The following is a 26,699-nucleotide window of genomic DNA, read 5'->3' on the forward strand; positions in this document are numbered from 1 at the left end:
GCTGTTGTAATGGCCGTGACAATATCTGCAGAAAAATACAACACCTACTTATTTCCACAATGAGGGCCTGAGCTTATAAACATGTGAACTGTAATGACTGTGTGTGTGTTCTTGTATTTCTACCCTTCTTGAGACATGAAGAAGGAAAAGTATCTTCCATATGAGGAGGTGTGAACAAGTGATGAGATAAATCATGGTCCCAATAACATTGCATCTAATAGAGAAGGTCTCATTTGCACCCCTGCTGGTGACATCCATCAAAATGAGGGTGGTCCCAAAAAGGAGGAATTTTTCAAATTGACTGTGTGTCGCTTTTAAAAGTGCTCCCCCTCTGGTCAACATATGAAATAACAAGTGTGTGCAAGAAATTGAAATGCGCCCCCTTTGGCCAAAATAAAAGAATAAAACAAAAATATGTATATAGAGACATACTGTAACAACGTGAAGTAAATAATGAAGATTAAAAAACAATTACAAACAGTAAATTAAAGCTGCAAGCAGCGTTGGTCGGGCCCGCGTATTTGGCAGGTGCTAGTCCTAAGTGTCCCAATACTTTTGTCCAGTTTTAGTCCCAAGTGTCCCAATACTTTTGGCAAGTAGTAGTCCTAAGTGTCCCAATACTTTTGTCAAGTTGTAGTCCCAAGTGTCCCAATACTTTTGTCCAGTTTTCGGCCTAAGTGTCCCAATACTTTTGTCCAGTTTTCGGCCTAAGTGTCCCAATACTTTTGTCCGGTGGTAGTCATAAGTGTCCCAATACTTTTGTCCAGTTTTAGTCCCAAGTGTCCCAATACTTTTGGCAAGTAGTAGTCCTAAGTGTCCCAATACTTTTGTCAAGTTGTAGTCCCAAGTGTCCCAATACTTTTGTCCGGTGCTAGTCCTAAGTGTCCCAATACTTTTGTCCAGTTTTAGTCCCAAGTGTCCCAATACTTTTGGCAAGTAGTAGTCCTAAGTGTCCCAATACTTTTGTCAAGTTGTAGTCCCAAGTGTCCCAATACTTTTGTCCAGTTTTCGGCCTAAGTGTCCCAATACTTTTGTCCAGTTTTCGGCCTAAGTGTCCCAATACTTTTGTCCAGTTTTCGGCCTAAGTGTCCCAATACTTTTGTCCGGTGGTAGTCATAAGTGTCCCAATACTTTTGTCCAGTTTTAGTCCCAAGTGTCCCAATACTTTTGGCAAGTAGTAGTCCTAAGTGTCCCAATACTTTTGTCAAGTTGTAGTCCCAAGTGTCCCAATACTTTTGTCCGGTGCTAGTCCTAAGTGTCCCAATACTTTTGTCCAGTTTTAGTCCCAAGTGTCCCAATACTTTTGGCAAGTAGTAGTCCTAAGTGTCCCAATACTTTTGTCAAGTTGTAGTCCCAAGTGTCCCAATACTTTTGTCCAGTTTTCGGCCTAAGTGTCCCAATACTTTTGTCCAGTTTTCGGCCTAAGTGTCCCAATACTTTTGTCCGGTGGTAGTCATAAGTGTCCCAATACTTTTGTCTAGTGTACCTACCTTGTCTGCATTGTGTGGGCACGTTGGTGCTTCCTGCTTTTGAGCAGCCATCTTAAAAAAACAGCACCGCAGGAGCATCAGTGCAGCGGGTCTTTGAAGGGTCATAAAATCAAAACCGGAGCAGGTATCACAACTCTTTCACCAACTTTTAATCAGAAGGGTTCAATCTCTCTCCTGTGTTAGTTTGAAGCCGGAACAACAAACGCGCTCAGAGGAGATAATGTTTGAAGAAAGGTGACGGGTTTTTACAAAAATGTTGTGTTGAAGGGGGAATAGCAAACTTCCTGTATATTTTTGCTGGGGGTTGTCAATTTATGAAATGTAGGTCTAAGCGAGACCTACGGAGAGGTTTTCGTTTCATGTCTCTCCGACCTTCCCAGTGGGAGTTACAGGCGGTTTTGTCAGATTTTTCATCCGAGGAGCAGTTTTTTGTGCGTTTTATTAAAAAATTGCTGTAGAGCACAATTTAGATAGATTTGGGGTTAGGTTTTTTCATTAGATCACAGTTTTAGCCAGTCCTGATGTGTGTGTTCAGTTTGGTGAGTTTTGAAGCATGTTAAGGGGGTCAAATTACAGCTCAAAGAGGCAAAAGTGACTGTTTTTAGTACTTTTTTGTCTTGAAGGGGGAATTGCCAACTTCCTGTTGATTTTAGCCCGAGAATGTACCATTATGAAAGTTAGGTCTGAGTCAGACCTACATAGAGGATTTTGTTTCATGTCTTTCCGACCTTCCTAGTGGGAGTTACAGGCAGTCTAGTTTTTTTTTTTCCTAGGGGGCGCTAGAGCGCAATTTTGATTTTTGCAGTTTTTTTTTTAATTAAAAGACAATTTTCGCAGGTCCTGATGTGTGGGTCAAATATGGTGAGTTTTGAAGCATGTTAAGTGGGTCAAATTAGTGCTCAAAGAGGCGGCGGAAGAAGAAAGAAAGAAAGAATAATAATAAAACCTTAGAAATTCAATAGGTCCTTATGTCCCATTGCATAAGGACTCCCTGTGGGAGTCCTTTTGCAATGGGCCATTGCGGGCCCTAAAAATACGTATATAGAGACATACTGTAACAACGTGAAGTAAATAATGAAGATTAAAAAACAATTACAAACAGTAAATTAAAGCTGCAAGCAGCGATGGACGGGACCGACTTTGAGGGCTCATAAAATCCAAACCGGAGCAGTAATTAAAACTCTTTCATCAACTTTTAATCAGAAGGGTTCAATCTCTCTCCTGTGCTAATTTGAAGCCGACACGACAAACGCGCACAGAGGAGACAATGTTTGAAAAAAGGTGACTTTTGTTTTGAAGGGGGAATTGCAAACTTCCTGTTGATTTTTGCTGGGGGTTGTCAGTGTATGAAATATAGGTCTAAGTGAGACCTACATAGAGGTTTTTGTTTCATGTTTCTACGACATTCCTACTGGGAGTTACAGGCAGTTGTGTCTGTGTTTTCTTCCTAGGGGGCGCTAGAGCGCAATTTTGAGTTTTGGGGTTTAGTTTTTTGATTAGATCGCAATTTTCGGCAGTCCTGATGTGTGTGTCCAATGTGGTGAGTTTTGAAGCATGTTAAGGGTGTCAAATTACAGCTCAAAGAGGCGGCGGTATAATAATAAAACGCTAGAAATACAATAGGGTCCTCTGTCCCAAAGGGACTCGGTCCCTAATTAACTAAACGCAGTCCTTTTCTCACAATGTGTCGACTTTTTTCTTATAAAATTGGCAACAATTTCTCATATTCTTTCTGTTTCTGTAATATCGCAATATTTTCTCATAAAATTATAACTTTTTTTAAGTAAAATTATGACTTTTTAATGCAAAATGGTGACATTTGTCATATAAAATTATGACTTTTATCACAATATTGCCAATGTTTTTGCTGTTCTTGTAAAACAGTGACATTTTTGGGGTAAAACGATGACTTTTGTCATCATTTTGCCGAGTAAAATTCCGATTATTATCATGTTTGGGCATCCATACAATAAATAGAGGATTCTGGTGTAGGACCTTAGATGTTTGGGCATTCACACAATAAATAGTTTTTTAGTGTAGAACCTTAGATGTTTGGGCATTCACACAATAGACAGATCGTTATTTGGTGTAGGATTTTAGATGTTTGGACATTCACACAATAGTTTTTTAGAGTCCATCCATCTTCTTCCGCTTATCCGAGGTCGGGTCGCGGGGGCAGCAGCCTAAGCAGGGAAGCCCAGACTTCCCTCTCCCCAGCCACTTCGTCCAGCTCTTCCTGTGGGACCCCGAGGCGTTCCCAGGCCAGCCGGGAGACATAGTCTTCCCAACGTGTCCTGGGTCTTCCCCGCGGCCTCCTACCGGTCGGACGTGCCCTAAACACCTCCCTAGGGAGGCGTTCGGGTGGCATCCTGACCAGATGCCCGAACCACCTCATCTGGCTCCTCTCGATGTGGAGGAGCAGCGGCTTTACTTTGAGCTCCCCCCGGATGGCAGAGCTTCTCACCCTATCTCTAAGGGAGAGACCCGCCACCCGGCGGAGGAAACTCATTTCGGCCGCTTGTACCCGTGATCTTGTCCTTTCGGTCATAACCCAAAGCTCATGACCATAGGTGAGGATGGGAACGTAGATCGACCGGTAAATTGAGAGCTTTGCCTTCCGGCTCAGCTCCTTCTTCACCACAACGGATCGATACAGCGTCCGCATTACTGAAGACGCCGCACCGATCCGCCTGTCGATCTCACGATCCACTCTTCCCTCACTCGTGAACAAGACTCCGAGGTACTTGAACTCCTCCACTTGGCGCAAGATCTCCTCCCCAACCCGGAGATGGCACTCCACCCTTTTCCGGGCGAGAACCATGGACTCGGACTTGGAGGTGCTGATTCTCATCCCAGTCGCTTCACACTCGGCTGCGAACCGATCCAGTGAGAGCTGAAGATCCTGGCCAGATGAAGCCATCAGGACCACATCATCTGCAAAAAGCAGAGACCTAATCCTGCAGCCACCAAACCGGATCCCCTCAAACGCCTTGACTGCGCCTAGAAATTCTGTCCATAAAAGTTATGAACAGAATGGGTGACAAAGGGCAGCCTTGGCGGAGTCCAACCCTCACTGGAAACGTGTCCGACTTACTACCGGCAATGCGGACCAAGCTCTGGCACTGATCATACAGGGAGCGGACTGCCACAATCAGACAGTCCGATACCCCATACTCTCTGAGCACTCCCCACAGGACTTCCCGAGGGACACGGTCGAATGCCTTCTCCAAGTCCACAAGTTTTTTAGAGTAGAATCTTAAATGTTTGGGCATCCACCACTCACACAATAAATAGATGATTTTGGTGTATAGTCTTAGATGTTTGGGCATTCACACAATAAATAGTTTTTTAGTGTAAAATCTTAGATGTTTGGGCATTCACTCAATAAATAGATAATTTTTGGTGTAAAATCCTCGATGTTTGGGCATTCACACAATATATACTTTTTGGTGTAGAATCTTAGATGTTTGGGCATTCACTCAATAAAAAGATAATTTTTGGTGTAAAATCCTCGATGTTCGGGCATTCACCCAATAAATAGATGATTTTGGTGTAGAATCTTAGATGTCTGGGCATTCACACATTAAATAGATGATTTTGGTGTATTGCCAACATTTTTAAGTTTTCTTATAAAATTGTGAAATTCCAACTTTTATCATGATATTGCACAAATGTTCATTTTTTGGGGGAACATTTTGACTTGCGTTGAGTAAAATGATCACTTTTATTATAATACTGCCAACATTCTAAGTTTTTCTTGTGAAATTGTGACCTTTTCCTTGTGAAATTCCAACAAATTTTTCACAACAAGCTTTTTTACATTTGCATAGTATGTATATATTATTAATGTTGTAAATACACTTCTTTATATATCTAGAAAGGCTGGTCCTAAAGAGGTAGGCTTTTTTCTCAGGTCTCAAGAAGGTAAGAAATATAAGATTGTGTGTGTGTGTGTGTGTGTGTGTGTGTGTGTACACTCACTCCTCAGCCATGCGCGTGTCCTGCAGAATGTGTACATAAATGAAGAGCGCCTGCTCATGTTTTCCCATCCGACCCAGGAGCAGGGCACGCTCCTCCAGCAGACCTGGCAGGGACGAGACCAAATCAAGCTCCTCAGGACTTTGACAGTCAACGGACGACTATCCCCAAAAGTCTCGGCACACACAAATTGATCGTTCACCATCTCGTATCGACTATTGCGATTCTCTTTTCAACAAAGTCAACGCTAAAGAGACTTCCGACGGTAGAAAATGCAGCTGCCAGACTTTAGATCAGACCTGGGCAATTTAAAGGCCTACTGAAAGCCACTACTACCGACCACGCAGTCTGATAGTTTATACATCAATGATGAAATCTTAACATTGCAACACATGCCAATACGGCCGGGTTAGCTTACTAAAGTGCAATTTTAAATTTTGCGCGAAATATCCTGCTGAAAACGTCTCGGTATGATGACGTCAGCGCGTGACGTCACGGATTGTAGAGGACATTTTGGGACAGCATGGTGGCCAGCTATTAAGTCGTCTGTTTTCATCGCAAAATTCCACAGTATTCTGGACATCTGTGTTGGTGAATCTTTTGCAATTTGTTCAATGAACAATGGAGACGGCAAAGAAGAAAGCTGCAGGTGGGAAGCGGCGTATTGCGGCAGGTGTTGTGCCGGATAACGCACCCCCGCCGTAGAATGCACCCCTTGACTGTTGTGCCGGATAACACAGCCGGTGTTTCGTTGTTTACATTCCCGGAAGATGACAGTCAAGCTTTACCTTTGGCCTGTGGAGAACTGGGACAACAGAGACTCTTACCAGGAGGACTTTGAGTTGGATACGCAGACGCGGTACCGTGAGTACGCATGCAAGCTGCGGCTTCCAAACATTTGATCGCTTGCCCATACATTGGGGAAATATATGTGCTGTATGAACTTTGGGGAGGTGAACGGTACTTTGGGCTGTGGGATTGAGTGTGTTGTGCAGGTGTTTGAGTTGTATTGGCGGGTTATATGGACGGGAGGGGGGAGGTGTTTGTTATGCGGGATTCATTTGTGGCATATTAAATATAAGCCTGGTTGTGTTGTGGCTAATAGAGTATATATATGTCTTGTGTTTATTTACTGTTTTAGTCATTCCCAGCTGAATATCAGGTCCCACCCGCCTCTCACAGCATCTTCCCTATCTACACTTGTGATTTAGGGCTATATAAATAAAGATTGATTGATTGATTGAGATTGATTGAATCGCTCCCACTGCCCTCTAGTCCTTCACTCTCACTTTCCTCATCCACAAATCTTTCATCCTCGCTCAAATTAATGGGGAAATCGTCGCTTTCTCGGTCCGAATCGCTCTCGCTGCTGGTGGCCATGATTGTAAACAATGTGCAGATGTGAGGAGCTCCACAACCTGTGACGTCACGCTACTCGTCTGCTACTTCCGGTACAGGCAAGGCTTTTTTATCAGCGACCAAAAGTTGCCAACTTTATCGTCGATGTTCTCTACTAAATCCTTTCAGCAAAAATATGGCAATATCGCAAAATGATCAAGTATGACACATAGAATGGACCTGCTATCCCCGTTTAAATAAGAAAATCGCATTTCAGTAGGCCTTACCCGGGGGGGTCACATGCGGCCCGTTAAGCTTTTCAATCTGGCCCACCGGACATTCCCAAAAATATTTTTTAGATCTTTAGTATGGAAAGTGTAGCCGCCATTATGATGTGCAGTGATGTTTTCAAATGACCGTAAGTTTTGAACTATACAAAGTATTTCAATGGCTGGAATCTGCGCTTTTGCATGATATACTAGTTACTATGGTCATCTAATTAGTTACTATGGTCATGTAATTAGTTACTATGGTCATCTACGTCACAGCAGCTCAGAAGAGGCACCAAGCAGTGTGGGCGGGGAGCGTTTCCACAGAGTGTTTCCAGAGCGACCAGCCTGAAATGCGGGTGTCAGGGACAGGGGTCAGGGTTTTTGTTTTACCCTTCGCTTTCATATTTCAATGTGTTTGCTGCATTTTTTTTTGCGTTTTGCTGGATTGTAAAATATGTCGATGGAGAGAGAGGGGTGGCGTTCATATGTTGTCAATATTCAGTGTTTTATCGTTCATAGTAGAGATGTCCGATAAATGCTTTAAAATGTAATATCGGAAATTATCGGTATCGGTTTCAAAAAGTAAAATTTATGACTAAAACGCCGCTGTACGGAGTGGTACACGGACGTAGGGAGAAGTACAGAGCGCCAATAAACCTTAAAGGCACATAATATCTACGGCTTTTCACACACACAAGTGAATGCATACTTGGTCAACAGCCATACAGGTCACACTGAGGGTGGCCGCATAAACAACTTTAACACTGTTACAAATATGCGCCACACTGTGAACCCACACCAAACAAGAATGACAAACACATTTCGGGAGAACATCCGCACCGTAACACAACATGAACACAACAGAACAAATACCCAGAACCCCTTGCAGCACTAACTCTTCCGGGACGCTACAATATACACCCCCCCATTTTTTTTGTTGTTGCAAATAATCATTAACTTTAGAATTTGATGCCAGCAACACGTGACAAAGAAGTTGGGAAAGGTGGCAATAAATACTGATAAAGTTGAGGAATGCTCATCAAACACTTATTTGGAACATCCCACAGGTGTGCAGGCTAATTGGGAACAGGTGGGTGCCATGATTGGGTATAAAAGTAGATTCCATGAAATGGATGGGGCGAAGGTCACCACTTTGTCAACAAATGCGTGAGCAAATTGTTGAACAGTTTAAGAAAAACCTTTCTCAAGCAGCTATTGCAAGGAATTTAGGGATTTCACCATCTACGCTCCGTAATATCATCAAAGGGTTCAGAGAATCTGGAGAAATCACTGCACGTAAGCAGCTAAGCCCGTGACCTTCGATCCCTCAGGCTGTACAGCATCAACAAGCGACATCAGTGTGTAAAGGATATCACCACATGGGCTCTGGAACACTTCAGAAACCCACTGTCAGTAACTACAGTCGGTTGCTACATCTGTAAGTGCAAGTTAAAACTCTCCTATGCAAGGCGAAAACCGTTTATCAACAACACCCAGAAACGCCGTCGGCTGCGCTGGGCCTGAGCTCATCTAAGATAGACTGATACAAAGTGGAAAAGTGTTCTGTGGTCTGACGAGTCCACATTTCGAATTGTTTTTGGAAACTGTGGACGTCGTGTCCTCCGGACCAAAGAGGAAAAGAACCATCCGGATTGTTATAGGTGCAAAGTGTAAAGGGCAGCATGTGTGATGGTATGGGGGTGTATTAGTGCCCAAGACATGGGTAACTTACACATCTGTGAAGGCACCATTAATGTTGAAAGGTACATACAGGTTTTGGAGCAACATATGTTGCCATCCAAGCAACGTTACCATGGACGCCCCTGCTTATTTCAGCAAGACAATGCCAAGCCACGTGTTACATCAACGTGGCTTCATAGTAAAAGAGTGCGGGTACTAGACTGGCCTGCCTGTGTGGCGCATCATGAAGCCTAAAATAGCACAACGGAGACCCCCGGACTGTTGAACAACTTAAGCTGTACATCAAGCAAGAATGGGAAAGAATTCCACCTGAGAAGCTTCAAAAATGTGTCTCCTCAGTTCCCAAACCTTTACTGGGTCTTGTTAAAAGGAAAGGCCATGTAACACAGTGGTGAACATGCCCTTTCCCAACTACTTTGGCACGTGTTGCAGCCATGAAATTCTAAGTTAATTATTATTTGCAAAAGAAAAATAAAGTTTATGAGTTAGAACATCAAATATGTTGTCTTTGTAGTGCATTCAACTGAATATGGGTTGAAAAGGATTTGCAAATCATTGTATTCCGTTTATATTTACATCTAACACAGTTTCCCAACTCATATGGAAACGGGGTTTGTACAATGACGTTGTGGTATGTTTTGTACTTTCTTTAGTGGGATAGTAAAAGTTGCCGACTCCTGGTCCTGTTCATAGCTTACCGTCAAAGGGAAAGTCACTGATGAGCCGCGCCGGTTCATAACTGCTGGAAATATCCAAAAAGGACAGAAGCTTGTTCCTGAACTCTCCCAGTTCACCTTTCTCCGTCCCCGCGGCAACAGCATTAACTCCTGACACCAAAAAAAGAAAAGAAAAACACATATCAGCTGCTTGTAACCCTCGTATATCATTGTTCAGTTTTTTTGACCACCATGGTTGCCTTTTTCTGGACCACAGACCTTCTGGCAGAGAGTTGAGGTACTGCTTCATCAGGCTTTGGACCCTCTCCAGGTAGAGCTGGATGAGCGTGTTGTGAAACTCCGGGCCCTTGTCGTCCCACACGTAGATGATGTGTTCCAAGTATGGGATGGCCAGCTCTTTGAAGCCCTCCTTCAGGAAGTTGAGCACCTTGTCTCTGGGTAATGTCTCCACCTCGGTCAGGTCCTCTGTGAAGATCTGGGGAAAGAGCGCGTTGGGGAAAATTCAGGCGTGTGATTGGAACTTGATGAAAAAGAGTGAAAATAAGCCAGGCCCATGGGCACAATGTTTATTCTATCAGCTAACTTCCTTTCATCTGAATAGCCAATTGTGATTTACAGCATGAGACTTTAAACTGTTTTTAACTTTTTAACTGCTTTTTATCAAACAAATTGTTCTTAGGATCATTTCTATTTGCTTTTTCAATGTGTATTTTACATGTTATTTTTTAGTCCGTCCTTTGCCTCTATTTCTTTGTGGTGTACAGCTCTTTGTTCTTCGACTGTGGTTGTCTTTGAAGGGCTTTATGAATAAAGTTATTAGAGATGTCCGATAATATCGGCCGATAAATGCGTTAAAATGTAATATCGGAAATTATCGGTATCGGTTTCAAAAAGTAAAATTTACGACTTTTTAAAACGCCGCTGTACGGAGTGGTACACGGACGTAGGGAGAAGTACAGAGCAGTTGCGTCTCCCAGTCATACTTGCCAACCCTCCCGATTTTCAGTGCCCCGCCCGAAAATCTCCCGGGTCAATCATTCTCCCGATTTCCACCCAGACAACAATATTGGGGGCGTTCCTTAAAGACACTGCCTTTGCGTGCCGGCCCAATCACATAATATCTACGGCTTTTCACACACACAATTGAATGCAATGCATATTTGGTCAACAGCCATACAGGTCACACTGAGGGTGGCCGTATAAACAACTTTAACACCTGTTACAAATATGCGCCACACTGTGAACCCACACCAAACAAGAATGACAAACACATTTCGGGAGAACATCCGCACTGTAACACAACAGAACAAATACCCAGAATCCCTTGCAGCACTAACTCTTCAGAGACGCTACAATATACACCCCCTGGTACCCCCTAACCCCCCCAACCCCGCCCACCTCAACCTCCTCATATCCCAAATTCCAAGCTGCTGTTTTGAGGCATGTTAAAAAAAAATAATGCACTTTGTGCCAACACCCAGATCAAGGAGATCCAAGTCTTCCTGGAGAGTGTCCTGGAGGAGAAGGCCCAGAGGAAACGCTGCAACCAGGTGCTGAAGAGTCTGCTGCAGGCCGAGTTCCTCAGGGTGAGTGGACCGCCTCAGCGTCTCGGGTTGTCAGCATACCAGAATCTCAGTGCTCGATACTAGAGATGTCGATAAATGCTTTAAAATGTCATATCGGAAATTATCGGTATCGGTTTCAAAAAGTAAAATGTATGACTTTTTAAAAGGCCGCCGTGTACACGGACGTAGGGAGAAGTACAGAGCGCCAATAAACCTTAAAGGCCCAGTCACATAGTATCTACGGCTTTTCACACACACAAGTGAATGCAATTCATACTTGGTCAACAGCCATACAGGTCACACTGAGGGTGGCCGTATAAACAACTTTAACACTGTTACAAATATGTGAACCCACACCAAACAAGAATGACAAACACATTTCGGGAGAACATCCGCACCATAACACAACATAAACACAACAGAACAAATACCCAGAACCCCTTGCAGCACTAACTCTTCCGGGACGCTACAATATACACCCCCCGCTACCCCCCCAAATTCCAAGCTGCTGTTTTGAGGCATGTTAAAAAAAAGAATGCACTTTGTGACTTCAATAATAAATATGGCAGTGCCATGTTGGCATTTTTTTTCCATAACTTGAGTTGATTTATTTTGGAAAACCTTGTTACATTGTTTAATGCATCCAGCGGGGCATCACAACAAAATTAGGCATAATAATGTGTTCATCCCACGACTGTATATATCGGTATCGGTTGATATCGGAATCGGTAATTAAGAGTTGGACAATATTGGAATATCGGATATTGGCAAAAAAAGCCATTATCGGACATCTCTAGTTGTTATGGTATGGTATGGTAAATAACAAATATCTTGTTTGTTTCAAAATTATTCAACTATTCAATGTCAAAATATAAAGAGTAGAAATAATGAACAAAATGTCAGCTACTCAAAAGGTTGGAATTGGGGGTTAAATCACCAAAAATGATTCCCGAGCGCGGCCACCGCTGCTGCTCACTGCTCCCCTCACCTCCCAGGGGGTGGAACAAGGGGATGGGTCAAATGCAGAGAGTAATTTCACCACACCTAGTGTGTGTGTGACTATCAGTGGTACCTTAACTTTTACTGTCTTGTTGTAAAACACCAATGAAAATGAATAGTAGCATTTAGACAGGCTATACTGTAGCAAATATGTCTGCCACAATCATGTGTGTTCTTAAATGTGTATTCCACCTCTTCCAGTTTTGATTTGGATTTACCGTATTTTTCGGATTATAAATCGCTCCGGAGTATAAATCGCACCGGCCGAAAATGCATAATAAAGAAGGAAAAAAACATATACAGCAGGGGTGCTCACACTTTTTCTGCAGGCGAGCTACTTTTCAATTGATCAAGTCGTGAGGATCTACCTCATTCATATATATAATTTACATTTACTTATTTATGAAATATATGTTTTTGTTAACAAGTTAAAGGTGTTTAATGATAATGCAAGCATGTTTAACATATAGTTAATATTGTTGATAAATTAAAGGTGTTTAATGATAATACAAGCATGTTTAACATATAGTTAATATTGTTAATAAATTAAAGGTGTTTAATGATAATAAAAGTATGTTTAATACATATAGTTAATATTGCTAACAAGTTAAAGGTGTTTAAAGATAATACAAGCATGTTTAACACATAGTTAATATTGATAACAAGTTAAAGGTGTTTAAAGGTAATACAAGCATGTTTAACACATAGTTAATATTGTTAACAAGTTAAAGGTGTTTAATGATAATACAAGCATGTTTAACACATAGTTAATATTGTTAACAAGTTAAAGGTGTTTAAAGATAATACAAGCATGTTTAACACATATAGTTAATATTGCTAACAAGTTAAAGGTGTTTAAAGATAATACAAGCATGTTTAACACATATAGATTCCTTTCTTTCATGAAGACAAGAATATAAGTTGGTGTATTACCTGATTCTGATGACTTGCATTGATTGTAATCAGACAGTAGTAATGATAACGTCCGCATTTTCGAATAGAGGAGAAAAAAAGTCCTCCTTTCTGTCCAATACCACATGAAAGTGGTTGGTTTTTGGCATCTTATTTGTCCAGCTTCCGTACTCCTTTGTATACACTTTACAAGAAATACATTGTCGGCAAACTCCGTAGCTTGCTAGCTTGTGCACGCCAGCTTTCTGAGACTCTTGTTTTGTTAGAGCAACTGTGCAACTGTGCAGTCGGTCTTTGGAGTTTTGACGACAGGTACGGCGCCAGAGTCTGTTGAAATAAAGTGTTTCTCGCCTTCCAGTCGGTAATTTTAATGATCTGGCAGCAGCCAGCGTCATCTCAGAAGACCCTCGGGTGCCGTGAATGTCAATCAAGTGACGAAAGTGACGTCATAGTGAAGATTTATGATCGCTCATTTTTAGGACTATTTTATTAATGCCTGGCTGGTGATCGACTGACACACCCTCCGAGATCGACCGGTAGATCGCGATCGACGTAATGAGCACCCCTGACAGTATAAATTGCACTGGAGTATAAGTCACACTTTTTGGGGAAATTTTTGGCCAGTCCCTTACAAGTTTCTCGCTTACTCCAAACTTTCTTTCTGCTGCTCGATTGCAGTTTTCTGCTGCATATTTCACTACTTCCAGCTTGTAACCTGCAGTATATGATTTCCTTTTCGGGGCCATTTTTGTTCAGCCCTTCTCAGTTTTTATAAGTTACCGCCAATGTTGAAATGATCCATTTTCATAAGTGCGGAAGTACCGTATTTTTCGGATTATAAGTCACAGTTTTTTTCATAGGTGCGACTTATACTCAGGAGCGACTTATGTGTGAAATGATTAACACATTATAATATTATTTATCTCATTCACGTAAGAGACTAGACGTATAAGATTTCATGGGATTTAGCGATTAGGAGTGACAGATTGTTTGGTAAACGTATAGCATGTTCTATATGTTATAGTTATTTGAATGACTCTTACCATAATATGTTACGTTAACATACCAGTTGGTTATTTATGCCTCATATAACGTACACTTATTCAGCCTGTTTATTTATTTTAAATTGCCTTTCAAATGTCTATTCTTGGTGTTGGCTTTTATCAAATACATTTCCCCCAAAAAATGCGACTTATACTCCAGTGCGACTTATATATGTTTTTTTCCTTCTTTATTGTGCATTTTCGGCCGATGCGACTTATACTCCGGAGCGACTTATACTCCGAAAAATACGGTATCTAAAAAAAGGCTTTTTTTTTTAAAAAAAAAAGAAGGGTTTTTAAGGCTTTTTTAAAAGCATCCACAGTCTGTGGTGCCCTCAGGTGGTCAGGGAGAGCGTTCCAAAGACTGGGAGTGGCGGAGCAGAAAGCCCGGTCTCCCATTGTTCGTACCTTTGTCCTCGGAGGTTGGAGGAGGTTACCGTATTTTTCGGACTATAAGTCGCAGTTTTTTTTCATAGTTTATTTATCTCATTCACGTAAGAGACTAGACGTATAAGATTTCATGGGATTTAGTGATTAGGAGTGACAGATTGTTTGGTAAACGTATAGCATGTTCTATATGTTATAGTTATTTGAATGACTCTTACCATAATATGTTACGTTAACATACCAGTTGGTTATTTATGCCTCATATAACGTACACTTATTCAGCCTGTTTATTTATTTTAAATTGCCTTTCAAATGTCTATTCTTGGTGTTGGCTTTTATCAAATACATTTCCCCCAAAAAATGCAATTTATACTCCAGTGCGATTTATACAGGTAAAAGCCAGTAAATTAGAATATTATGAAAAACTTGATTTATTTCAGTAATTGCATTCAAAAGGTGTAACTTGTACATTATATTTGCGTTGACCCTGGATCTCAGGAAACAGAGTGGACCGACACCAGCAGATGACATGGCACCCCAAACCATCACTGATGGTGGAAACTTTACACTAGACTTCAGGCAACGTGGATCCTGTGCCTCTCCTGTCTTCCTCCAGACTCTGGGACCTCGATTTCCAAAGGAAATGCAAAATTTGCATGGTTGGGTGATGGTTTGGGGTGCCATGTCATCTGCTGGTGTCGATCCACTCTGTTTCCTGAGATCCAGGGTCAACGCAGCCGTCTACCAGCAAGTTTTAGAGCACTTCATGCTTCCTGCTGCTGACCTGCTCTATGGAGATGGAGATTTCAAGTTCCAACAGGACTTGGCGCCTGCACACAGCGCAAAATCTACCCGTGCCTGGTTTACGGACCATGGTATTTCTGTTCTAAATTGGCCCGCCAACTCCCCTGACCTTAGCCCCATAGAAAATCTGTGGGGTATTGTGAAAAGGAAGATGCAGAATGCCAGACCCAAAAACGCAGAAGAGTTGAAGGCCACTATCAGAGCAACCTGGGCTCTCATAACACCTGAGCAGTGCCAGAAACTCATCGACTCCATGCCACGCCGCATTAACGCAGTAATTGAGGCAAAAGGAGCTCCAATCAAGTATTGAGTATTGTACATGCTCATATTTTTCATTTTCATACTTTTCAGTTGGCCAACATTTCTAAAAATCCCTTTTTTGTATTAGCCTTAAGTAATATTCTAATTTTGTGACACACGGAATTTTGGATTTTCATTTGTTGCCACTTCAAATCATCAAAATTAAATGAAATAAACATTTGAATGCATCAGTCTGTGTGCAATGAATAAATATAATGTACAAGTTACACCTTTTGAATGCAATTACTGAAATAAATCAAGTTTTTCAAAATATTCTAATTTACTGGCTTTTACCTGTATATGTTTTTTACCTTCTTTATTATGCATTTTCGGCCGATGCGACTTATACTCCGGAGCGACTTATACTCCGAAAAATATGGTATCTAAAAAAAGGCTTTTTAAAAAAAATTTTTTTAAAGAAGGGTTTTTAAGGCTTTTTTAAAAGCATCCACAGTCTGTGGTGCCCTCAGGTGGTCAGGGAGAGCGTTCCAAAGACTGGGAGTGGCGGAGCAGAAAGCCCGGTCTCCCATTGTTCGTACCTTTGTCCTCGGAGGTTGGAGGAGGTTACCGTATTTTTCGGACTATAAGTCGCAGTTTTTTTACATAGTTTATTTATCTCATTCACGTAAGAGACTAGACGTATAAGATTTAATTTAGCGATTAGGAGTGACAGATTGTTTGGTAAACGTATAGCATGTTCTATATGTTATAGTTATTTGAATGACTCTTACCATAATATGTTACGTTAACATACCAGTTGGTTATTTATGCCTCATATAACGTACACTTATTCAGCCTGTTTATTTATTTTAAATTGCCTTTCAAATGTCTATTCTTGGTGTTGGCTTTTATCAAATACATTTCCCCCAAAAAATGCGACTTATACTCCAGTCCGACTTATATATGTTTTTTTCCTTCTTTATTGTGCATTTTCGGCCGGTGCGACTTATACTCCGAATAATACGGTAGCATCTTTTTTTCCCAATGCACTTCTGCCATGACCCGCCCCCGCCTAATTTTTATTGGTTGACGTGTGTGTGTGTGACGATTGCTGATATATGCCTAATCTCTTACGTGAATGAGATAAATAATATTATTTGATATTTTACGGTAATGTGTTAATAATTTCACACATAAGTCGCTCCTGAGTATAAATCGCACCCGCGGCCAAACTATGAAAAAAACTGCGATTTATAATCCGAAAAATACGGTACATGGTAAATAACTCAAATGAATGTTTTATCCAGACATTGTGGGTTTCCTGGACGTGGTCTACATCCATACTGACTCCCGAAATTCAGCGCCTCTCCCGAAAACCTCCCGGGACAAATTTTCTCCCGAAATTCTCCCGAAATTCAGGCGGAGCTGGAGGCCACGCCCCCCCTCCAGCTCCATGCGGACCTGAGTCCGCTTTCCCACAATACAAAGAACGTCTACAGTAAAGCAGTCCGTCTGCCGTAAACAGCAATGTTGTGACACTCTTAAACAGGACAATACTGCCATCTACTGTACATTTGATGAAAGCACTTTTGTGCGTGCCACACAGCAATGCATCATCAGAGAGGGTGTTGAGCATGGTTAGAAAGATAGTGACCGAGAATAGAACAAGGATGGACAATTCAACCCTTAACTCAACAATGAGTAGATGAGTGTTATGTGTGTGTATATGTGTAAATAAATGAACACTGAATTTCAAGTATTTATTTTATTTATATATATATATATATATATATATATATATATATATATATATATATATATATATGTGAATTCTAGCTCTATATATATATATATATATATATATATATATATATATATATAGCTAGAATTCACTGAAAGTCAATTATTTCTTATATATATATATATATATATATATATATATATATATATATATATATATATATATATATATATATATATTAGAGATGCGCGGTTTGCGGGCACAACCGCGGAGTCCGCGGATGAAATTAAAAAAAATTAGATTTTATCCGCGGGTCGGGTCGGGTCGGGTCGGGCGGTTGAAATAAAAAAAAATTAGATTTTAAATAGATTCAGGCGGGTGGCAGTTAAACCAATTGGGAAATATATATACATAGTTAAATGTTGTTACCCACATACGAAAAACGAGCAGGCACCTGCAGCATATGCCACAACAGAAGAAAAAAAAAGAAAAAGAGATGGACACTTTTACGGAGCGGAGAAGGGACGCCTCGCCGGGGTCCGGGACCGAGGCCCCTTCCCCCGAGAGGGCCCCACCGGGAGCCGTAGCTGAGGCGATCCGCGAGAAGGGCCCGACGCACGTCCAGGGTCACCACCGCGCCGACACCCCGCCTCGTCCGCCTTCGCCGCGGCCGGCGTCACACGCAGCAGGTAAGCAGCTTACCTGCCCGCCACCCCCGTGGCCGGGGGCTCGTAACAGGGGTCACTCCGCGCGCTCCGCCCGCGCAGCTTACCTGCCCGCCACCCCTGTTGCCGGGGGCGCGTAACAGGGGTCACTCCGCGCGCAGTGCGCTCACGAAAGGGGTGGGGCTCACCCTGGTTGATATAGGTGCGCTCAGCGCGGCTCCCATATGATTGCGCACTGGTGTGCGTCTGGGTCGTGACAGCGTGGCACGCGAATGTCTGTGCTGCATTGGATCAGTCTCCTTTCTTTAACAGGCAAAAGCTTTATAACCTCACTAATGCCTTGCATCGTCTATATTAGATATATAACAACGGGCGGGTGCGGGCGGGTGCGGTTCTGATCAAATGTTAGGTCGGGTGGATGGCGGATGGTTGACGACTTTCTGATGCGGTTGCGGATGAAATAATTGCCTATCCGCGCATCTCTAATATATATATATATATATATATATATATATATATATATATCCATCCATCCATCCATCCATTTTCTACCGCTTATTCCCTTCGGGGTCGCAGGGATATATATATATGTATGAAATACTTGACTTGGTGAATTCTAGCTGTAAATATACTCCTCCCCTCTTAACCACGCCCCCGCCCCAACCACGCCCCCCGCACCCACCTCCCGAAATTGGAGGTCTCAAGGTTGGCAAGTATGTCTACATCGCTAAAAGACACATCTAAGGAAGAGAATCCCTCCGCCATCTTCCACTAGTTTTTTCCAATATATAAATCGCCCGCTTGAAAATTCCCTCTGCTTTTCTATGACTGTTGTGATTTCCCTTCCCCGGTTCGATGACCCGGCCTATCTTGCCTATGATTGGCCTGTCCGTAATGTTTTGCCCTAATCTTAACCAATCTTGACTCATCATAGTAAACAACATCATTGATGTTTTCCGTATAGTTTGTCCCCTTCACGACGGAGCTTCCATTTTTAAGTTCATCATTTTTAATGGCAAACCGTACACTGCAAAAAGTAAAATCTAAGTAAGATGAAATATCTCAAATAAGGGTGATATTTGCTTATTTTCTGTCTGATAAGATAATTCTTCTCACTAAGCAGATTTTATGTTAGAGTGTTTTATTTGTTTTAAGTGTTTTGGTCCTAAATGATCTCAGTAAGATATTACAGCTGAGATGTTATGACCTATATTGAGTAAAACATGCTTGAAACTAGAATATCAAGTGTTGCAAAGCTGTGTCATCAACACTCACAAGTATAAAACTACTTTTTTAAAGTAATCATTTCTTATTTCAAGCATGAAATAAAAAAATCATGACTTTGACACAATTGTGTCTCATAATTAAAACAGATGACAGCCAAATGGACTTTGCTGTTTTATTTTCAATGAAACAATAGAAAAGATGTACTCTTATCTTAGTACAGTTGGCACAGTACAGTAAACTGACAGTTAATATTTAAACATTTAACATTCCAAACAATTTTGAACATAAATAGTTCATGTCCATTCAGATAAATTCTTCAAAATTACAATAAAAAAAAAAAATTGGCCAGTGGCCGGGCTGTAAATATATATATATATATATATATATATATATATATATATATATATATATATATATATATATACAGGGCCGGCCCGTGGTATAGGCCGTATAGGCAAATGCTAAGGGCGCCATCCATCAGGGGGCGCCACCCCAGTGCCACAAATGTTGGAGAAAAAAAAAAAAGAAAAAAAAAAGTTGGTACTATTATTTCTAAATACAAAAAATAATCCCACGTTAATTAAAATGCAAAGTAAAGCCTATTTAATAGAAATATTATTTGTTACAACATTACCCCCCCGCACGGTGCGCCCCCTCCCTTCCCGTATCATGACTCTTTTTGGACGTCACCACATCAAAAAATCAACATAAGATGTCAAAACGGCCAAAACTGTCAGGTGCCCAGGGAAGAAAAAAGAGAAAAGAAGAGGAGGAGAAACGAGAAAAAGACAGAGGTAGCAGGTAGGTAACGTTAGCCTACATGAAATGATTTGTCTGTTACAGAATGTGATAGTAACCTGGCTTTTTAGCATTAAGCTAATGTTACATGATTCGGCAATTGCTAATCAATAAATAGCTAGTTCTGTTTTAACGTCGGGTTAATATTGTGGAGGGGGCTAAATTGTTATGGAAAATAATAATGTAACGTTAGGTAATTACAGTACTCCCACCTTACATTCCTTAGGGACATTTGTATTAGATCTTTTAAGCAGCTGTTTTTTGTTTACATTGTTATTGCCTTCTGGTTAGCTAATGTTTGCCCTGCAGGTAATAGTCACTTTTCCACCCCTTTATATATTAGGTATAGTTGTAAGTAAAAAAAAAAAAGGTCAAAGACAAAGCTATTCGGCTTCTTGTGAGTATATACACTTCACTGCCGATGTGGGGGGGCGCCACCTAAAATCTTGCCTAGGGCGCCACATTGGTTAGGGCCGGGCCTGTATATATGTATATATGTATTCCTTGCGCACTAATTGACTGAAAGAGCACGCACTTGGTGCGATGATGTCATGTTATCCATGGAAAAATGCATTTCTAGACCATATGATTTGCCTGAGCGGCTAGGAGACCCCGAGAGTAACAAGCGGTTGCCTTTCCATTAAGAACAATAAACTAGTTTTTAGTATAAGTTTGCTGGTTTCAAGAAATGTAATGCCGAGCGCATATCATTATGTCAAGATAATGGCACTAGCATTTACTTCATTTAAGAATATTTTTCAACATACTGAGAAAAAAGGTCTCATATTTGTTTTTTCCTATCAAGAAAATTGCACTTGTTATTAGTGAGAATATACTTATTTTAAGGTATTTTGAGGTTCATTGAGGTTAGCTAATTTTACTTGTTTTGGAAAGTCTTGACAAGCCAAATTTTCTTGTTCTATTGGCAGATAATTTTGCTTAGTTCAAATAAAACACTCCTGTTGGAATAATTGTTTGTAAGTTATCACAAAAGAAACATTGTATTACATTATATTCCTGATAAGAAGATGAAGGCTGTCTTTCGAGGCCTAACAAGAGGAAGAAGGCTCATGAAACTCCACTGTGATTTCAACACGGACAGATGGCAGGATCTGCTCAACTTCCAGAGGAACTCTCTTTGAAGTGTTAAACGAACTCTCTTTGAAGTATTTCACAAACTCTCTTCCAACTATTTGGTAACCGAGGTCAACGCTATTTACGACCCGCTGCCCTCTTGAAGTCGCTGTGGTCAGGAGACGGGAGGGGTTATCAATTGTCCTCCAACACCTGCCCCAGCTGGATCCAGGAAGAGCGCAAGCCCGAGACATCCTCTTCTTGGTCTTCAATGTGACCAAAAACAATGACTGTTTTACATACTTCCCATTCCTGCTGTGACATGTGTTGGTGCGTGAACATTGAACATCTGAATAAAAGAGGAGACGAAAACCTTCTTCGTCAGAGCGTGGTGCAGGACTGTACAGAGAGTGCAGTGGCCATGTCTCTCCTCAATATTGAGTCCAAATTGAATTCTGTCTCTGTTTGATTCCTTGCCTTTTGTCTTGTTTAATAGATGTCCTCAGTGTTTGAACGTGACACTCCTCATTTTTGTATTTTTTTGTTTTTGTTTTTGAACACTGACTTTTTGCAGTGTAGTTTTTACCACTGGATCATCAAAAACCGTACTCATTTCGGGAAAAACCGTGGTTGTTGGCTGGTATGGCAGAGAGAGGGATTAAGATTTGAACACATATTGATGTCGGCAAAAACGAAGAAAAACGGAAAATAATCGTTTATATTTTTACAGATTAAAAAAAAGACGGATTTCCGACTATAGACGGAAAAATCTACATGCCTGAAGATTGCAAGCAAGACTGTGAAGTTACTATTGTGCATACTTGCCAACCTTGAGACCTCCGATTTCGGGAGGTGGGGGGCGGGGGCCGTGGTCAGGGGTGGGGCGGGGCGTGGTTGGGGGCGTGGTTAAGAGGGGAGGAGTATATTGACAGCTAGAATTCACCAAGTCAAGTATTTCATACATATATATATATATATATATGTATATAAATATATATATATATATATATATATATATGTATATATATATATATATATATATATCTCTACATCCTGAAAATATACAAACAAAACTGTGTTTAGATAATTGATACTTCAAAATTGTATAAATAAATATTAAGGAATATAACATAACTTGGCTTCTGAGAGCTTCAAAATGTAATGAATAAAATGCTAAAGTTGTTGATAAACAGGCAATTATTTTAATAATTAAATATGGTCATTTTAAATGAATTATGATCATTTAAAATTAATTATTTCAAATATGTTTATTTTAATGTATAATTCTATGGCTGGATGTAATAAGGAGTCAGAAAAAATACAAATAAAAATACAATTAATTTTGATGTTTTTAGCAAAATATAGTAAAAATTTATTTGTATTTTGTTTTTGTTTTTTAATTAATAAATATATTTGTTTTTAGGTAATATAAACATAATAATACAATTTGTCTCTAGTCTGGATGATTTAGTTCTTGTCACCCTGTTGTCCTCCCGTCATGAAAAAAGGCTGTCCTCACTCAGGTCCGCATGGAGCTGGAGGGGGCGTGGCCTCCAGCTCCGGCTGAAAACCGGGAGATTTTCGGGAGAATATTTGTCCCGGGAGGTTTTCGGGAGAGGCACTGAATTTCGGGAGTCTCCCGGAAAATTCGGGAGGGTTGGCAAGTATGCTATTGTGACAAAACAACGTAACGCACCTTTAGCCCGTCTTCAGGGCAGATCTTCAGGACCCAGGGTGAAAATTCAAAGATCATTCCCAGATTCTCAACACCTGTGTGAGGAAAGACATAATAAACAACAAACCAATCAAAGGATGCTATGTCAGCTGCACAAGCAGATTATTTAACCATGTGAGACTCGGTAGAGGACAACAGGCATTTTTTCACATGATTGGAAATGACATGTGTGGCGCCCCCTATGTGTCATATTTAAAAGACCCTTGGAAATGTCAAGGCATATATTTAATACACATTTTCTCAAAGTGTTATAATCTAGTGTTTCCCATACATTTAATCATTTGCAGGGGCCTGCCACAAATACAAACCCCGTTTCCATATGAGTTGGGAAATTGTGTTAGATGTAAATATAAACGGAATACAATGATTTGCAAATCATTTTCAACCCATATTCAGTTGAATATGCTACAAAGACAACATATTTGATGTTCAAACTCATAAACATTTTTTTTTTTGTGCAAATAATCATTAACTTTAGAATTTGATGCCAGCAACACGTGACAAAGAAGTTGGGAAAGGTGGCAAAAAAGAGTGAGAAAGTTGAGGAATGCTCATCAAACACTTATTTGGAACATCCCACAGGTGTGCAGGCTAATTGGGAACAGGTGGGTGCCGTGATTGGGTATAAAAACAGCTTCCCAAAAAATGCTCAGTCTTTCACAAGAAAGGATGGAGCGAGGTACACCCCTTTGCCCACAACTGCGTGAGCAAATAGTCAAACAGTTTAAGAACAACGTTTCTCAAAATGCAATTGCAAGAAATTTAGGGATTTCAACATCTACGGTCCATAATATCATCAAAAGGTTCAGAGAATCTGGAGAAATCACTGCACGTAAGCGGCAAGGCCGGAAACCAACATTGAATGACCGTGACCTTCGACCCCTCAGGGCACTGTATCAAAAACCCACATCAATCTCTAAAGGATATCACCACATGGGCTCAGGAACACTTCAGAAAACCACTGTCACTAAATACCGTTCGTCGCTACATCAGTAAGTGCAAGTTAAAGCTCTACTATGCAAAGTAAAGCCATTTATCAACAACACCCAGAAACGCCGCCGTCTTCTCTGGGCCCGAGATCATCTAAGATGGACTGATGCAAAGTGGAAAAGTGTTCTGTGGTCTGACGAGTCCACATTTCAAATTGTTTTTGGAAATATTCGACATCGTGTCATCCGGACCAAAGGGGAAGCGACCCATCCGGACTGTTATCGACGCAAAGTTCAAAAGCCAGCATGTGTGATGGTATGGGGGTGCATTAGTGGCCAAGGCATGGGTAACTTACACATCTGTGAAGGCACCATTAATGCTGAAAGGTACATACAGGTTTTGGAACAACATATGCTGCCATCTAAGCGCCGTCTTTTTCATGGACGCCCCTGCTTATTTCAGCAAGACAATGCCAAGCCACATTCAGCACGTGTTACAACAGCGTGGCTTCGTAAAAAAAAAAAGAGTGCGGGTACTTTCCTGGCCCGCCTGCAGTCCAGACCTGTCTCCCGTCGAAAATGTGTGGCGCATTATGAAGCGTAAAATACGACAGCGGAGACCCCCGGACTGTTGAACGACTGAAGCTCTACATAAAACACGAATGGGAAAGAATTCCACTTTCAAAGCTTCAACAATTAGTTTCCTCAGTTCCCAATCGTTTATTGAGTGTTGTTAAAAGAAAAGGTGATGCAACACAGTGGTGAACATGCCCTTTCCCAACTACTTTGGCACGTGTTGCAGCCATGAAATTCTAAGTTAATTATTATTTGCAAAAAAAAATTAAGTTTATGAGTTTGAACATCAAATATGTTGTCTTTGTAGTATATTCAACTGAATATGGGTTGAAAAGGATTTGCAAATCATTGTATTCCGTTTATATTTACATCTAACACAATTTCCCAACTCATATGAAAACAGGGTTTGTAGATAGATTCTATTTAACACACTATAATGGGACTATCTGTGTAACGCCGCTGGTTAACAACTCTTACACGCCAGGGCCCTCATGTAACAAGCATGCGTACGCACAAAAACCTGCCGTACGACCCTTTTCACGTAAAAGTTATGACGTATCAAAACTGACATTGGCGCGGAAATGTGCAACTCTCTTTAAGTGAGGCCCCGGGTCTGCTAGAGCAGTGTTCTCAGCCTTTTTTCAGTGATGTACCCCCTGTGAAAATTGTTTTAATTCAGCGTTTCTCAAAGTGTGGGGCGCGCCCCACTGGTGGGGAATAGAGACATGACAGGTGGGGCGCGAGGAACGGGAGGAAATTTCACTTAAAATTTTTTTTTTTATTATTATATTCTTATATATATATTTTTTTTACTATGCTTTCATTTTCTATACACACTGTAAATCACTTTGTGATTCTGTCTGTGAAATCCGCTATATAAATAAATGGAAATTACCGGTACTTATTTTTACTGTAGGCTTTAAATTTCTCGGTAGAAGCGAAAGTTTGGCAGACATAGCAACAGTAACTAATGGGGGCGGGGCTAAGCGGAACAAACTTTCGCGCGGATGGGTAGCAGGCTAATGTGTGGACCACAATTACACAAATATATACATTTGTGACTCGCACCTCAAAGGTCGTCGAGCCAGAGCCTGCAGAGAAACAAAAATGTGACGGGCACACACTGTGTCATTCACCGGGAAGCACTCGCGTCAAGGCAGCTCAGCCCCGAACTCAATGAGGTTTTAACATGTTGTGAGCGCGGTAAATTTGATCAAAACACGACCACTGAAAGTGCGACTGTTCTCTGCACTGTGTGAGGAAATGGGAGCTGATCATACAGCCGTGCTGTTTCACAGTGAAGCAAGGTGGCTCTCCCGGGGAAAAGTGCTGTCACTTGCCCTGTCTTGCCAAATGCATAGCTCCTCCTTTTTTTTTGCGAAGATTGCAAAGTGGCACTTTTATTTTATTTATCATTGAACTTGATGCAAGTTATTTGATTTATTATTGAACTTGATGCAAGTTATAACACTTTTATTTGATTTATTATTGAACTTGATGCAAGTTACAACACTTTTGTTTTATTTATTATTGAACTTGATGCAAGTTATAACACTTTTTTTGATTTATTATTGAACTTGATGCAAGTTATTTGATTTATTATTGAACTTGATGCAAGTTATAACACTTTTTTTGATTTATTATTGAACGTGATGCAAGTTATAACACTTTTTTTGATTTATTATTGAACTTGATGCAAGTTATAACACTTTTTTTGATTTATTATTGAACTTGATGCAAGTTATAACACTTTTTTTGATTTATTATTGAACTTGATGCAAGTTATAACACTTTTTTTGATTTATTATTAAATGTGATGCAAGTTAACACTTTTTTTGATTTATTATTGAACTTGATGCAAGTTATAACAGTTTTTTTGATTTATTATTGAACGTGATGCAAGTTATAACACTTTTATTTATTTATTATTGAACTTGATGCAAGTTATAACACTTTTGTTTTATTTATTATTGAACTTGATGGAAGTTATTTTATTTATTATTGAACTTGATGCAAGTTATACCACAGCTGCACAGTTATTTTATTTATTATTGAACTTGATGTTATTTTATGTTATTGAGTTTGAATGTATACAACTTGATGTTCAATAAATTTGAAAATGTTAAAGCTTGGCATTAGCGCTCTGTTGGGGCGATGGGGGCAGGTGGGGCTTGAAAACTCCCCCTTGTCCAAAGTGGGGGATGACAAAAAAAGTTTGAGAACCACTGTTTTAATTCAAGTACCCCCTAATCCAGGGGTCGGCAACCCGCGGCTCTAGAGCCGCATGAGCGCCGCCCTAGTGGCTCTCTGGAGCTTTTTCAAAAATGTATGAAAAATGGAAAAAGATGAGGGGGAAAAAAAAAAAATTCTTTGTTTTAATATGGTTTCTGTAGAAGGACAAACATGACACAAACCTCCCTAATTGTTATAAAGCATATTTTTATATTAAACATGCTTCACTGATTCGAGTATTTGGCGAGCACTGTTTTGTCCTACTAATTTTGGTGGTCCTTGAACTCACCGTACTTTGTTTACATGTATAACTTTC

General features: G+C 40.6%; 1 protein-coding gene across 2 annotated transcripts in view; it reads right to left on the bottom strand.

Annotated features, from left to right (window-relative positions):
* The window catches only part of vps39 (VPS39 subunit of HOPS complex), a 95,266-nt gene that overhangs the window by 12,786 nt on the left and 55,781 nt on the right, over positions 1-26,699 (bottom strand). For both annotated transcript variants that reach the window (XM_061987627.2, XM_061987626.2), the window contains exons 16-20: positions 22,608-22,681; positions 9,715-9,931; positions 9,478-9,606; positions 5,472-5,574; positions 1-25 (exon numbers count right to left, since the gene is read on the bottom strand). The exon at positions 1-25 is cut by the window's left edge and continues 21 nt beyond it. In XM_061987627.2, the coding sequence (XP_061843611.1) occupies positions 1-25; positions 5,472-5,574; positions 9,478-9,606; positions 9,715-9,931; positions 22,608-22,681 (548 nt within the window). The remainder of the gene's footprint in view (positions 26-5,471; positions 5,575-9,477; positions 9,607-9,714; positions 9,932-22,607; positions 22,682-26,699) is intronic.

The sequence above is a fragment of the Nerophis lumbriciformis genome, linkage group LG26 (assembly GCF_033978685.3).
Source record: "Nerophis lumbriciformis linkage group LG26, RoL_Nlum_v2.1, whole genome shotgun sequence".
Lineage (NCBI taxonomy): Eukaryota > Metazoa > Chordata > Actinopteri > Syngnathiformes > Syngnathidae > Nerophis > Nerophis lumbriciformis.